The sequence below is a fragment of the Cervus elaphus genome, chromosome 9, assembly GCF_910594005.1.
Source record: "Cervus elaphus chromosome 9, mCerEla1.1, whole genome shotgun sequence".
Classification (NCBI taxonomy): domain Eukaryota; kingdom Metazoa; phylum Chordata; class Mammalia; order Artiodactyla; family Cervidae; genus Cervus; species Cervus elaphus.
In genome coordinates this window covers 5148475-5165081 of record NC_057823.1, presented here as the reverse complement: position 1 = coordinate 5165081, position 16607 = coordinate 5148475, and the positions used below count along the sequence as shown (strand labels likewise).

General features: G+C 40.8%; 1 protein-coding gene and 1 pseudogene across 3 annotated transcripts in view; one reads left to right on the top strand and one right to left on the bottom strand.

The window, feature by feature from the left end:
- Nucleotides 1–16607, bottom strand: part of RNF130 (ring finger protein 130) — a 135909-nt gene that overhangs the window by 67859 nt on the left and 51443 nt on the right. For all 3 annotated transcript variants that reach the window (XM_043910678.1, XM_043910680.1, XM_043910681.1), the window contains exon 3: nt 5562–5812. In XM_043910678.1, coding sequence (XP_043766613.1) covers nt 5562–5812 — 251 coding nt within the window. The remainder of the gene's footprint in view (nt 1–5561; nt 5813–16607) is intronic.
- Nucleotides 11380–12052, top strand: LOC122700851 (annotated as a pseudogene).

Below are 16607 nucleotides of genomic sequence, written 5' to 3'. Positions count from 1 at the left end.
AAAACATGAGAGGATCTGCATGCTGAAAAGAATAAAATGCTATTAAAAGGGGAAAAAAGACCTAAAAAAATGGAAAAACAAAGTTTATGAACTGAAAGATTTAACATGATAAATATACAGATTCTCCTCAAATTGATCAGTAGGTTTAATGCATTCACATCAAAATCACAGCAAGGTTTTTTTTTGGTAGAGACCGAGACAAACTTATTCTAAAATTTGTATGAAAAGACTCTAGGACCTAGAATAGATAAAACAATCTTGAAAAGGTGTCAGGGAATGTTTGATGGGAGGATTCCTACGTGCTGTCTCTCATGAGTCCTTTGTCCCTCTTCAAGTAGAATAGCACGCTGCTCCCAGGGACTGATGTCATTGTGTGAGGCAGGCTTGGGTCTCCTTTAGTAAACATTCTCTTTATGACAAAACTGCTTAGTCTTGTTCCCCTTTCTTGAGATATGGATTGTCTCCTGACCTTGTGACTAACATGACCCCTTGTTACCTTGGTAACGGTTGCTGTACGTTTGGTTTTCTGATCTCTATCATTCCCAAAAGAAGTTTCTTGTACCACAGCCTATATATACTCATAGAAAAATCATTAAAGCACCTTTGCTCCATCAGAGCTTAGGTCCCCATGTCTTTTTTGTTTCTCTCTGTCTCTCTCTCTTTTTCTGGCTGATTCTCTGGAGCGTGGAGACCCGTCGTGCTCACTTTCCTGCCCGGGTTTCTAAGACCCTCTCGAGAAGGCACTTTGTGCCTTCACCCCCTTGAGAGGGCACCTGGTGCCTTCGTGAGCGATGCAAGTCCTGTGTCAAGGGCTTTATTGGTCCTTTGCGTAAACCAGGGAATATCAGCCTCTTTTTCTCTTTTACTTTCTTATCGTCGACTCCGTACCACTAGGTTCCGGTCCATTAAAGGACCCCAACAAAAAGGAAAATAAAATGGGAGTGATCATTGTACCCAATAGTTAGGCATAATATATAGCTTCAGTAAGAAGACAGTGTGGTGTGAACATAGACATTTGGATGAGTGAAACAGAAAACCCAGAAATATGCCCACACAAATGTGCCCAACTGAGTTTTTTTGACAAAGGTGAAATACTGGACAGACATTAAGTATAAAAAGAAACCTCAACCCAAACCTCACATTTTATATAAAATGTAATTTAAAATGGGTCAGATACAAAATGTAAAACTTTTTGAAAAGAATTAGAAAATCTTTGGTATCCAGGGTTAGGCAAAGAATTTTTACACTTGTTAGAAAAAGCACAATTCATAAAGGGAACAATTGATAAATTAAGCTTCACCAAAATTAAAAATTTTGCTCTTCAAAAGACCATCAGAGAAAATATTTTCAAACCGTAATTCTGACAAAAGACTTGTATTTAGAATGTATAAAGAACACTCAAAACTCAACAGTAAGAAACAACACAGTAGAAAATGGGTAAAAGACAAAAACCTTTCACTGAAGAGGACATACAGATGGCATTTGGCAGGTGAAAGATGGTCAACATCACTAGTCACTGGAGAAATGCAAACTAAAATCACAGAAGAGATATTACTACACACCTATCAGAATGGCTACAATGAAAGACAGTGACCACACCAAATGCTGTCAAGGATGCAGAAGAATTGGGAATGTAAAACAGTACAGCTGCTTGGGAAAAGAGAATGGCAATTTCTTACAAAATTAAATATGTACCTATCAAAATAACTCAAAAATTCCACTACTGAACATTTATGCCAGGGAAATGAAAACTCATGCAGAAACCTGTACACGAATGTTCATAGTCACTTTATTTATAATAGTCAAAACGGGAAATAACTTGGTTACCAAGTTACGGTACATCCAAGATAGAGAATACTAGTCACCAATAAAAAGAAATACATTATTGATACATACAATTTGGAACGATCTCAAGGGAATATGTTAGATGAAGAAATCCAAACTCTAGAAGTTAAGTATTCTATGATTCCATTTATACAGCATTTTTGAGACAACAAAACTATAGAGTGGGGAAACAGACTAGTGTAGTCAGGGGTTAGGCAGGGGTTAGGCACGGTGCAGGAGAGAGGGAGGTGCTTATGGCTGACTGTCAAAGAATCTGCACAAAGGATCCTTGTGATAACAGGACTACATCTGGACTGCGACGGCAGCCACCTGAAATTGCAAAGAACTACACACATACCAGCACGAGTTTAACTGGAAAAATCTGACTATCAGTGGATTGCATCAACATCAATATCCTGGTTGTGATATTTACTACAGTTAAGTAAGATTTTACATCTAGGGGGAAATGGGTGAAGGGTATTTGGGATCTCTCTGCATTATTTCTTATAAATGTATGTGAAATTACAACTATCTCAAAATGAAAAATTAATAAATGTAAAGGCCTGGGAAGTACTTCTGACAAAAACACAGATAACCTGAATCTAATCATGAAGGAACAGGCATCAGACAAGCTCAAATCCAAAACAGCTGGATTATAATCTTCAATAATGTCAATGTCATGAACAGGTTAAAAGAGACATGACAACTGAATACAACAAACAATCTGACTGGACCAATCCAGGGTTTTCTTTTCTATAAAGGTCATTATTAAGATAATTTTACAAAACTTAGAAAAGGTATATAGATCAGACAATGATATTAATGTTAATTTCATTATCTTGATAATCATACTGTGGCTATATAAGAAAATGTTCTTTCTTTTAGAAAATATACAATGAAGTATTTAAGTGTAAAAGGGCATCTTATCCCAAATTTACTTTCAAACAGTTTTTTAAAAAGTATATATAGACGGGAAAACAAGACACCGTGATAGACTTTAGTTTCTTGTGCTCCGATATCACTGCAGGTGGTGACTGCAGCCATGAAATTAAAAGACACTTGCTCCTTGGAAGAAAAGTTATGACCAACCTAGACAGCATATTAAAAAACAGAGACATCACTTTGCCAACAAAGGTCCATCTAGTTTCTCAAAGCTATGGTTTTTCCAGTAGTTGTGTATGGATATTAGAGTTGGACCATAAAGAAAGCTGAGCGCCAAAGAATTGATGCTTTTGAACTGTGGTGTTGGAGAAGACTCTTGAGAGTCCCTTGGACTGCAAGGAGATCCAACCAGTCCATCCTAAAGGAGATCAGTCCTGACTATTCACTGGAAGGACTGGTGCTGAAGCTGAAGCTCCAATACTTTGGCCAGCTGATGCGAGGAACTGACTCACTGGAAAAGACCCTGATGCTGGGAAAGACTGAGGACATGAGAAGGGGATGAGAGAGGATGAGAAGGTTGGATGGCATCACCGACTTGATGGACATGAGTTTGAGCAAGCTCCAGGAGTTGGTGATGGACAGGGAAGCCTGGCGTGCTTCAGTCAATGGGGTCACAAAAAGTTGGACATGACTGAGCAAGTGAACTGAACTGAACTGATACACATGGAGAAGGAAGCAAGGTAAAACGTTCACAGCTGGAGATTTGGGCAAGAAAATACTTTATACTATTTTTACAACTTTCCATAGGCCTGAAATCACAAATAGTAAAAATTATCATGACAAAAATTTCAAAGATGTAGGATGCTGCAGAGCCTGGCACACAAATGTTCAATAAATTATACTTTTTAGATGTTTTATACATACTTTCAGATGCAGAAACAAGTTGAGAAGCTATATAAACTGTGTAAGAGGGACTGTGGCAAATTGGTAGTAATGTCAGGATTTGAACTCCATACCAAAGTCTATGTTTCTTTTCACTAGAATGAGGAAGGATGAAATTTCACACACCTCCACCTTGCGCCATCCCCTACAGGGATTTACAGGTGCTCTGTCTGAATAGAGAATTATGTTACATAAAATTTTTTTTTTAATTTTAATTGGAAGCTAATTACTTTACAATATTGTGGTGGTTTTTTGCCATACATTCACATGAATCAACCATGGGTGTACATGTGTCCCCCATCCTGAACCCCTTCCACCTCCCTCCCCATCCAATCCCTGAGGGTCATCCCAGTGCACCAGCCCTGAGCGCCCTGTCTCATGCATCGAACCTGGACTGGTGATCTATTTCACATATCATAATATACATGTTTCAACAATATTCTCTCAAATCATCCCACCCTCGCCTTCTCCCACAGAGTCCAAAAGTCTGTTCTTTACATCTGTGTCTCTTTATATCTACTGTCTCGCATACAGGGTCATTGTTACCATCTTTCTAAATTCCGTATATATGCGTTAAGATACTGTATTGGTGTTTTTCTTTCTGACTTACTTTGCTCTATATAATAGGCTCCAGTTTCATCCACCTCATTAGAACTGATTCAAATGCATTATTTTTAATAGCTGAGTAATATTCCATTGTGTACATGTACCATATAGGTACATGGGCTCAATAGTTGTGACCTGTGGGCACGGCATGTAAAATCTTCCTGGACATGCTGTGCCCACGTATCTATAGCCCATGTACCTAGAGCCTGTGCTCTTCAACAAGAGAAGCCACTCCAATGAGAAGTCCATGCACTGCAACTAGAGAGTAGCCCCAGCTCACCACAACTAAAGGGAAGCCGTGTGCAGTAACAAAGACCCAGCTAAAAATAAAAAAAAACTGGCTTCAAACCATGCTCCACACTATTCACTTCTTCAGTTCAGTTCAGTCACTCAGTCGTGTCCAACTCTTTGTGACCCCATGAGCTGCAGCACGCCAGGCCTCCCCGTCCATCACCAACTGCCAGAGCCCACCCAAACTCATATCCATTGAGTCGGTATTGCCATCCAACCATCTCATCCTCTGTCATCCCCTTCTCCTCCTGCCCTCAATCTTTCCCAGCATCAGGGTCTTTTCAAATGAATCAACTCTTTGCATCATGTGGCCAAAGTATTTACTTCTTAGTTTCTTAGAAATACCTAGGACTGGGACCTAACATCTTACAACTGCCCCAGGGCAGGCAGATATTCTATATATAGCACATTAAACAAACTATTAATAAGTTAACAAACTGACAGAAAACCATCTGCAAGTCCTTTACTACAGGGCAGTATATTGTTTTTCCTGTGCATTTATTCATCTTAATACTGAGTACTTAGGCTGTACTGGTCAATGTAATTTCCAGGGTGACTAGATAGATACATCTCTTCTATTGGTCCTTTCTGACCTCATCAATGCCCTGTGGCTAAGCTTAAATAGGACAGATAATTCACATGGGAAAAAACTCATATGGAACAAAAGTATAAATAGTGAAAAGTCTCCCTCTTTCATCCTTCCAACTCCCCTGCTACTGACAACAAATATTACCAGCTTAAAAATGCAACTTTGCAATATTTTTTCAAATTACTAGAATTAGGTATATCACACTCTGATATTAAGCTAACCATTCACCTGGAATATTCCAAGTGATCACTATAAACTTAATAATTTCTCCATTTAGGTATTTCAAATATCCTTAAAATACTTGTATAGATATGTTTTTGACCACTTTTTTTAATGAAAAAAAATGTTCATATTCTGTATGATTACAACAGATGTCTATGAATTACGGCCAGTAAGCATTCATCACTACAGAGTACTGGTAGCTCACCTGGTTCCTGTCCCGGGCATTTGTGTACCTGATCTTCTGAATGAAGTAGAATATAAGCCAGGCTGAAGAAATAATCATCAAAACAATAAAGGATATTGACACGAAGACTAGAGAACCACGGCTGAAGTTCTTTGGCGGCATTCGAGTTCCAACAGCTATTGTCATTTGTACAGAGATGTTTTTCTCCAGATAACTCAAAATATCTTTACCCCTCAATTCTGTAATCATGACAGCAATAATATCTCCAGTGCCTGTAATGTAAAATAAATATATATACTCAAGTGACATTTAAAACTTACAGAATATCAAATATATAAAAATGTTACTTAGAAAAACTACTGCAATTTCTGCTAATGGCAAGGTTTTTCAGATTCAAATGAAATGAAGTTGTAATTGGGTACACTGGCACCAAGTGGGAAAAGAAATTTGATGTGTACTACTTAAGATTTAAACAAACACACTTAAAGCATAAAATGACTGTAGTGGTAAAAGCTGTATTAATTTGTCTTACAACTGTATGGGAAAGACAGACCATTAAATCAGCCAAATGTAACAAGAGACAGCCCACAACACTGTACTACACAGCAGTCACGCTCAGTTGCTCCGTCGTGTCCAACTCTTTATGACCCTGTGGAATGAAGCCAAGAGGGAAAAGCGCCAGGCTCCTCTGACCATGGGCTTTCCCCAGCAAGAATACTGGAGTGGGTTGTCATTTCCTACTCCACGGAATCTTCCAGACCCAGGGATTGAACCTGCGTCTCCTGCATTGGCAGGCGGATTCTTGAACACTGAGCCACCTGGGAATTCTATCACACAGCAATAGAAATGTGACAAAATCACGGCAGGTTTCACTGTAAAACCTTTTCCATCTTAAATGTGCTTTAGAGAGCCCCGATTCCTTATGAAAAGGAGAAAAACACTGTTATTTATAATACAAAAGTTGGTACTTGTTGGCATTAACTTTTCTTATAAACATTTATGGAGCACCTATTGTGTGTAGAACTAGCACAAGGAACAGAAAGAAGCAGAAGTTCAGGATATACAGTTTTATAGTTTCATTGACTTAGGACAGAAATTTGATAATAGAGTGTCAACAGCAAAATGCCAAATGGTGGTATCTTTAATCAGTAACAGTTGAAACTATCTTAGGTCCTATGTGTAGATTGGACTAGGGGAAAGTTCCTTTTTTGTTCACGCCAGTTTATATGTTTCATTTATAATATTCAATTGAAAGGACTATCCTTGTACAATGTACAAAGACCATTTACAACTGAAAAGAAATTCAATAAGCAGTTTATCAGAATACTGATTAAAATTCCAAAAACAAAAAGAAAACTGCAAATTAAAGCAACAAGTTAACATCTAATTATCTTTCTGATTAAAAAGTTCTGATCAGTAAGTTAGAAAAAATCTTAAAATGATGCTAAACCATTTAAAATTTCCATTTAGAAACCTTAAGTGATTTTAAAATGCTGTTCAACACGCAATATTCTGTGGTATAAGATACCAGGTATGGCTATAAAGTAACTGAGACGGATCCCACAAACGACACATGACAATCAGTCTCATTGCTTTATAATCACACCAGGTACAAACAGTTTTAGAAATCAATTCTGAGGCTCCCTCTTGAAGACTCAAGCTGGAAAAGGAGCTGGGAAAGCTGCACAGGTAGCCAAGAGAACTGATCCATGTAATTTCATTCATTAAAACAACACTAAGTGAGCACCACCTAATTTCAATGGAAAGCTGTTTGGGAAAAGAAATATTTAATTATTTCAACCATCCTTTCAACAGTATTTATTGAGTTATATACTTTCATCAAGGCTCCTTAATATCCACTTCCCAAAGAGAATGGAAAATTACCTGCTGTGAAATAACAGAAAAGATATATATTGGTCTCTGTCTCTGGTTCCTGGGACAAAGCTCCTAAACACTTCCAATTTCCTAAGTAGCAGCACTAGGACCATCTTTGGTTCTAATATTGGGGGGGGGGGGTGTCTCTCCCCTTGGTTCCTGACACAGAGTCCCTAAATCCCTTGGAATCCCCTGGATGCGGGTAGTGTCTTTTGTTCTAATGAGATGAATCTTGGTGGGCTCCTGGCGAGCAGCAGGATCGCTGGCTGGTCACCAGAAAGACCAAGCCATGAGGAGGAGCTTGGAACTTTCAGCCCCATCTCCCAGTTCTTTGGGAAGGAAGAAGGACTAGAAATGTGAAGCCTGCATAAAGATCCAAAGGTATGGGGATCCACAAATGTCCAGGCTGGTGAACACATGGAGGAGGTGGACAGCACGCCAAAGGGCCCTGCTCACACTCTTTGCCCTGTGTATCTTTTACCCTTTATAATAAACCAGTAAATGTTACGTTTCCCCCGGAGTTCTATCAGCCATTCTAACATTTTTGGACAGAAGGAAGGGGTTGAGGGAACCACAGCATACGACTGGTGGGTCAGAAGTACTTGTGACAACACTGGACCGCCAACTGGCTTCTGAGTGATCACAAGGGCGCTGGGGTGTCCTGTGGGACTGAGCTCTTCACCTGTGGGATCTGACGCTAACACCAGGCAGATACTGTCAGAATCAAAGTGAATTACAGGACACCCAGCTAGAGTTGCTGAAAATTGCTTGCTACAGGGAAAACCCCACAAACATTTGGTGACCAGGAAGAGTGTCAGAAGTGAAGTTTTCTTTGTGAGTAGTAAAGGAGACACACACAGGGGAGCTTTTCCCTTTACATCTGCTCTTCATTACATGAAAACTACAACTGCTCTCAAAGGGCAATGGAGGGACTAGACAGAGAAGCCAAACACTACTATAATGCAGGGGCCTGGAAAGAGTGACAGGAAAGGAGACTAAAATACTGCTGGTCAAACAAAGTGAAAAATAATTATAGCAGATCATCAGAATACTAGCAAAGGAACCAGGCTATCAACCATTTTAGCTCATAAACCCCTTAGAGAATCTGATGGTAGTATACTCCCTTCTAATTTCAGCAGAGGTCCGTGACTTCCTCACACCCCACCCATAAATGAGATCTTGGCTCAAAGATCCTAATTTAAGGATTGCCTCAGACACTTGACTTTTAAAGACTTGTGAAGCCAGTTTCTGTTGGGGGGGAGGGTATTAGTGCAGGAAAAATGTAAGCTCAGGATAAAATTAGGGTTAGATCAAGTAATGACTGATAAGAGCTGGATGAAGCACAAGCTACAATCAAGATTGCCAGGAGAAATATCTACAACCACAGATATGCAGATGATACCACCCTGATGGCAGAAAGGGAAGAGGATGAAGGTGAAAGAGGAAAGTGGAAAAGCTGGTTTAAAACTCAACATTCAAAACACAAAGATCATGGCATCTGGTCCCATCACTTCATGGCAAATAGATGGGGAAACAGAAACAGCGACAGACTTTATTTTCTTGGGCTACAAGATCACTGCAGATGGTGACTCCAACCTGAAATTAAGATGTTTGCTCCTTGGAACAAAAGCTATGACCAACCTAGACAGCATATTAAAAAGCAGAGACATTACTTTGCTAACAAAGGTCCATCTAGTCAAAGCTATGGTTTTTCCAGTGGTCATGTATGGATGTGAGACTTGGACCATAAAGAAGGCTGAGTGCCAAAGAATTGATGCTTTTGAATTGTGCTGCTGGAGAAGACTCTTCAGAGTGCCTTGGACTAAGAGGAGATCCAACCAGTCCCATCCTAAAGGAAATCACTTCTGAATATTCATTGGAAGGACTGATGCTGAAGCTGAAGCTCCAATACTTTGGTCACCTGATGCAAAGAGCCAACTCATCAGAAAAGACCCTGATGATGGGAAAGACTGAAGGCAGGAGGAGAAGGGGGCAACAGAGGACTAGACAGTTGGATGGCATCACCGACTCAATGGACATGAGTTTGAGCAAGTTCCGGGAGATGGTGAAGGACAGGGAAGCCTGGAGGGTGCAGTCCATGGGGTCGCTGAGAGTCAGACAAGACTGAGTGACTGAACAACAGCAAAGTACCTAATTTGACTGTAACGATACAAACGTTCAACGAAAGATGACAAATATTTGGAACATTCATCACCACTCTCACATTAAAGCCCTTGGGAAACAATGCTAATAAATCATGAATATGGCCTCAGAATCCCATTCATTTCAACATGCTCAGTAGCCAGGTTAATTTGCCAGAGATACCAATTAAGTAAAAGCCTCGCTGTGATCCCTTCTTTCATCTATTTTATTGAAAGCTTTCTCCACTGTCAGTTTTAACGTGAATGTTTCCCCTGCTTGAGTATGGCTACTTTAATAAGCAACTCTACTTTCTTTTATTTTGAGAATTTTCAAGCCTACAGAATAGTTTCAATACTATATGAACACTTAAACACACTTATTTAGATCTGTCAACTGGTAACACTTCACCTTTTCTGTATGTCCTTGCTGAACCAGTTGACAGTAAGTTGCAAACACCATGACATTTCCTTCTTAAATAGTTCAGCATTATCTCCTAAGAACATGGATATAATTCATTTATCACATTCAAGAAACTGAACTCTGATATGACACTGCTCTGCAATATACAACCTATACTCAAGTATCTCTGCCTGCTCCCAGTGACTCTCACAACTATTTAGGCTAGCTGAGTACTCAGTACCTAACCTGGCCTTGTGGGCACTGTGCTTCGCTGTCTCCCGTTAGTCTCCTCTGTTTTAAAGCAGATCCCTCAATGTCACTTTCGGACATTCACAACACTGACCTTTTTGATGAGTCCAGGCAAGATATTTTAAAAATGTCCCTCAATCTGGATTTGTCTGATTGTTTTCTCACGATTGTACCTCCAAAGTAAATATTTTTGGTAGGAATGGTACACAGGTGATGCTATGTCCTTCTAGCATGAGACATCATATGTCAAGTTTTACCTTTATTGATGAAGGTGAGTTTTATCACTTGGCTAATCTGGTATCTGCCAGATTTTCTCTACTGTGAACAAATACTTGTCTCTTTTTAGTTAATAAGCAGTCTATACGGTGATGCTTTCAGAATATCCAGTTCCCCAATAAGTCTTTGTTTAATGCACCCACTAATGCCCAGTTGAATCAATTACTACAACAGCATTTGTAAAATGGTGACTTTTCTAATATCTTCTACTTTTTGCAAAGTGGTTCTGTAATCAATATGATTCTACCTATCTTTTTTTCCTACTAAGTAAACAGAACTTCTAGGTTGGCATCTTTTCTGTAAGAGTCCCTTTTCCCCCAACATCTAGCACTTCTTTGGGAAACAAGGGTATGTGGAAAAATACGTTAATGCTGCTATAATCCTGACTACAAAATCAATTTCAGGGGCCAACAAATGAAGCTAAGCTCCTTTGGGCTCTGAAGTTAAAACGTCTAGGCTCGAATTCCAGCATGATACTTAACCTCTCTGAACCTCTATCTCTTCTTTCAAAAAATGGTATTACTTGCAAGCATCATGGCAGATGTTCAGTAAATATATCTACAGTTTTTACTCACAGGAAGTAGAGGAAGCCAAAAAGTCCCTACCACAAAATTTTGGAACTCCTGTTGCTTCTCCTTAACTTCTCCTACAACCATGGGAAACACTCAGAGCTATCTGCTGACCAACACAATCCTCCTGGCTTCCAAGAGGATCTGAACTTCAGCTCGGGGAGTGCCTGCAGGTGGGAAGGCTCAGAAATCACGGAGCTCTTCTCTCAACAGCCTTCGTCACCCTACTCCTGGGAATATAACTGAATCACGTGAAACACTGTAACTCAATTATACTTCAATAAAATATATTTATTAAAAAAAAAAAAAAGAATTCAAGTGAGGCTGCCATGGAGGAGTACGTTCCTGAGCCTTGCCCTTCGTGAATTATGTGGATGATTGTAGTGGAACCTTCACTATGGGTATTATCAGCATGGAGTCTTCCAGGCTATTAAGGGCTTCTGTAATGGCCCTATTGGAATTGGGCATCAACTGACAAGCAGTGTCAAGGCTGTGAGGATCTGAGCCCCTCAGACTGGAGACATCCTCGTCATGTGGGGGGACGTTTTCCACCACCAACTGTGGTCTGGTGCTGCTGTGGGGCAAGGAAGACCCCTGGAGCTCAATCGCCCCTGGAGCGCTGACCAGGGCTGCGCTGGCTGCCCGCAGTGGCCGCTGGCCATGGCTGGCTCAGCAGTGACGGGGTGCGTCCCACTGGCCCTCATCGAGGGTGCTGGCACCCTCCAAACTCACTGCAGGGCCCAGCAGTTCTGCAGCACATCCCCATCCCTGGAGGAGCTCAGCCAGCCGCCCCCCGAGTGCACCTTGGCCGCAGGTTACGCCAGCTCTCGGCAGTATCATGGAGAGAGGGACCATCTGTCATTACCACCATGGGAGCACCTCTTCCGTTCTCTCCCCGATTATCCACCTCAAAGGGAGGGCTGGCTCCCAGGTGGCCCTGGGGTCCTCCAGAGAGGACCTCTGCTCTGTTCCCTTATCCCAGATTGGGTGTGGGGCACCTAGCTGCCCTGATGGGTGGGTCCCTTCTCTATCAGGGCACCACAGCCCCCATGCACATGTAACACGCTCCCACCCTAGTGTCTTTACACAGTGCCCTGATGAGCATTTAAAGTCAGTTTTGAAAGGCCTCTGTACATACTCCTTGAGCCTTCCACAGGACCCACTCTCTAGAACAGGGGCAGAGCACTCTTCAGGGACTTGGGAGCCCTCAGATTTGGAGCCGCACAGAGAGTGGTCTCTAACAAAGGCTTGTGAGATGAATGTGTAGGAGAGGAAATGAAAAAAAAAAAAAGAATTCAAAGAAGAAAAAAATATGCTACATTTTTTCACAAAATGAAAACACCTGTGGGTAACAGATTATATTATAGATTTCCTGCTGAGATTTGTCACTGTTTTTTTCTAAAACATGTATTTCATTCCTCTATTCAAAACCTTTCATGTATCCCTCCTGTCAACTAAATAAAGTTCAAACTCCATGCCATTCAGGGCATTTCAGGAGACAAGTGGACCTAAAGGTAACTGAGCATGGTGTAACAGTTGTTCAGTCGCTAAGTCATGTCTGGCTCTTTGCACCCTCATGGACTGCAGCATGCCAGGCTTTCCTGTCCTTCACTATCTCCTGAAGTTTGCTCAAATCATGTCCACTGAGTCAGTGATGTTATTTAACCATCTCATCATCTGACGCCCCCTTTCCTTCTGCCTTCAATCTTTCCCAGCAGCAGGGTCTTTTCCAATGCATAGGCTCATGTGATGGTAGACACTTCTTATTGACCAAATGAAATAGTCTGTCCAAAGTGACTGAAACAGTGGCTCATGATCTAAATAGTATGCAAGGGTGAAGTGTGGAGGAGGATAAATGTGAGAGAACAGAGGGCCCACAGAACCGAAAGCTTCAACAAACCCAAATGACAGAAGGAGAGAAAGAGAAGAAGCAACAGTCAGAGAACAGGACACTGGAACTGAGACTCAAGAGATATAAAAATTCCAGGAGATAATGAGGCCCAGATTACTAATGAGGTGGAATGGTCAAAGGAGCTAAGAGAAGAATCTTAGGTTTGGTTTTTCACTCCCCACATGGATATTGAAGTTGGCCAGGATGACGGCAGGGCTACGTATGTATGGGTGAGTAAGCCAGGACTCAGGGCCTCTGAGAAGCGACAGGCAGGGAGGTGAATGACTGACAGAAGAGGGACACAATGGTGTGGAACAAGAGAATGAAAGGTAAAGTCGTTACTGTGGACGTGTACTGGTGTGAAAGCAGCTGTACTGCTTCAAGAAAATGCCAGTACCATGGATATCCAGCTGATGCCCACAAGGTTCACAACACTGATGAACTTGAAATTGTGCTGAAGTGTGAACCTAAACCGCCTGCCCAAAAGCTGACATACAGGAGAGCTCCATGTGTGAGCCACCAAGCGATTCCAGAGCTGCTTGATTCTCGGCTATAATTTGTCCTCAAAAAGAACAGGGGTCTACTGAATCCTTGTTCTTTTATTCCTTGAGTAGGAAGTTCCTCAAACAAGTAGGGCCAATGCTCAATGCCCAGTACTCAAATGTCATTTCTTTTCTTCTTATGCTATCTCCTGCCTATATGTACTCATCACGTAATTTCTGTTTGAGTTTTCTACATCATAATAAAGAAAAGATAGGAGCAAAGACCAGATGGAAAAAAAAGTCACTTTTGCCCTTGATGTAGAGAGGCAGAAAAGTAGGAGGGTAATTAGGAGGACAGCACCAGACACCAAGAAAATCATCCAATCTTTTAGTTAGAAGAGTTCTTAGAGATCACCTTCAACATAATACAGGAACCCCCCATAAATTACTTAAAAGAATTATTTGTATTTATTCCCTTTTGGCTGGGCTGGGTCTTCCTTGCCGCACGGGCTCTTCTCTAGCGAGGGAGGGCAGGGTCGCCCTCCAGTGGCAGTGCAGACTTCCCGCTGCAGAGGCTGCTCTTGCTGCGCGGCACCGGCTCTAGTGTGCGCGGCCTCAGCAGGGCCGGTGCTCGGGCTCCACAGCGCAAGCTCAGCAGCTGTGGTGCACGCAGGCTCAGCTGCTCCACGCCATGTGGAATCCTCCCGGACCAGGGATGGAACCTGTGCCTCCTGCATTGGCAGGTGGATTTTTTACCGCTGAGCCACCTGGGAAGCCCAGTTTTTAGTACCAGAAAGGTCCTTTTAATAACTAAATTCTTGATTCCTGAATGCCCATTCATGGCTCTTGGTTCTCTTCTCTGGAGAAGCATCACTGAACAAATAAACTGTATTTCACTTATCGATGGTGTAAAATACCATAAACTGTAAAGTGCATCATTACTGTATGTATCATGAAGAAAAAATCCTGTGAAACCATAAGATGCCATCAAATATAAGAAACACCTCAAAGAACTGATGAAAACTCCTCTTCCCTTGGAAGAAGTCAAAGACATCTTCCCTGGAACTCTGCCTGAGTCTTTTCTCCATACTAATTATTCCCAAAGTCCCAAATTATTCATTTTTAAAAAAGATTTTTAAAAGAATCTAACATTTACAAGTTGGAAATATAAAAACTTCTTTTCCCCCAAACCATTCAAGAGTAAGCTACTGGCATGATGCCACATCATCCCTAAACATTCAGTGTGTATTCTATAAACAAAAAAATACTTATAAATAAACAGTACAATCACCCAAATCAGGAAATTAACACTGATACGCTACTGCTGACTAATCTGAGAGTCCATTCAGCTCACTCAGTTACCCAATCATGTCCTTACAGTAGTCCAGGCCAGAGCCACGCGTTACATTCAACTCTCCGGTCTCCTTCAGTCCCAGTCTCTCAGGCTCTGCTTGATGCTCACGACCTTGACATGTTTATTTTGCAGGATGTCCCTCATTCTGGATTCGTCTGGTGTTTCCTTGTGGCTAGACTCAGGTCACACACCTCTGGCAGTAACACCACAGAAGTGACGCTGCGCTCTTTCTGGTGAATACTCCCAGGGGGCACAGTTTTGATATAACCCATTACTAGTGACGTTCACTTTGATCATTCATAAGAGTGATGTCCTCCAGGCATTTCCAGGCATTTGAAGTGACTCTTTTTCCCCTAGTAATTGTTAAGTGTTCTGTAGGGAGGTATTTTGAGACTAGGTAAGCATTCCCTTCCTCGTCAAACTTTCACTTTATTTTACTTTTTAGATCAGTATGAATTCACGGTTGTTATTTTACTTAATGGTCTAAAATACTATCATTACTAACTTGATGCCAAAATTCCAAATTGTGCTCAATACAACTTCTTCCATCCTGTTGTTTTTTTTTTGACGTTTTCAAATGTCTTTTTCAATTAAGAATGAATACTTTAATACCAAGAGCAGCATGAGACTAATGTCTCCCTTCATCTGAATAGTATGCTTACAGGGATACAGGTCAAGCTTTCAATGTATTTTTTAGCAGCCATGCTACATTTTAGCATGTGCTGAGCTTACATGATTATTGTTCCCAGCTGTCCCCAACCTGAACTGTTACTTTTTCCACAAAACCTAGTTACTAATTTTTTTAACCATTGCGGGCTGACCTAATGAATACTTTCTTTTCATTGTTATATGTTCCAAGATCCACCTAGTTTTGTGCCATTTTCAAGTTAAGATACCTATATTTATGTTTTCTTATAAGTTTCATTTTTAAAAAATCTTACTGAAGTATAGTTGATTTACAATGTTGTGTTAATGTCTGCTGTACTGCAAAGTGACTCAATTATACATATATATATTCTTTTCCATTATGATTTATCACAGGATATTGATTATCGTTCCCCATGCTATACAGTAGGACCCTGCTGCTTATCCATCCTATGTATTAGTTTGCGCCTACTAATCCTAAACTCCCAATCTTTCCCTCCTTGCCCCTTGGCAACCACAGGTCTGTTCTCTATCTGAGTCTGTTTTGTAGATGTGTTCATATGTGCCATATTTTAGATTCCACACGTAAGTGCTATCAGATGGTGCTTGTTTTTCTCTTTCTGACTTACTTTGCTTAGTATGATAATTTCTAGGTTCATCAATGTTGCTGCAAATGGCACTATTTCACTCTTTTATGGCTGAGTAATATTCCACTGTATTGGGTTGGCCAAAGAGTTCCTTTGGTTTTTAAGGAAAAATAAAAGATACATTTTTCATTTTCACTGAGAACTGTATTGAACAGTGTATTCACCGTTTTGTTCCACTACCTTCTGCCACTTTCCAGGCAACTTCAAAATTTCATTTTCCAAAACTTTTTATCTCTGAGCAAAGAACTGTTTCAGGTGGCTTTTATAATCCTCCAGGAAATCGAAATTTTTTTCCTATTAAGAGAATTTTGTAAAGACAGAAATAAATGGAAATCTGAAGGTTCAATGTCTGATAACTGTAGACTTTTTAATGATGGCCATTCTGACCCATGTGAGGTGGAACCTCATTACAGTTTTGCTTTGCATTTCTCTAATAATAAGTGATGATCAGCATCTTTTCATTTGCCTATTGGCCACCTGTTGTGTTTTCTTTGGAGAACTGTCTATTTAGGTATTCTGCCCATTTTTTGATTGGGTT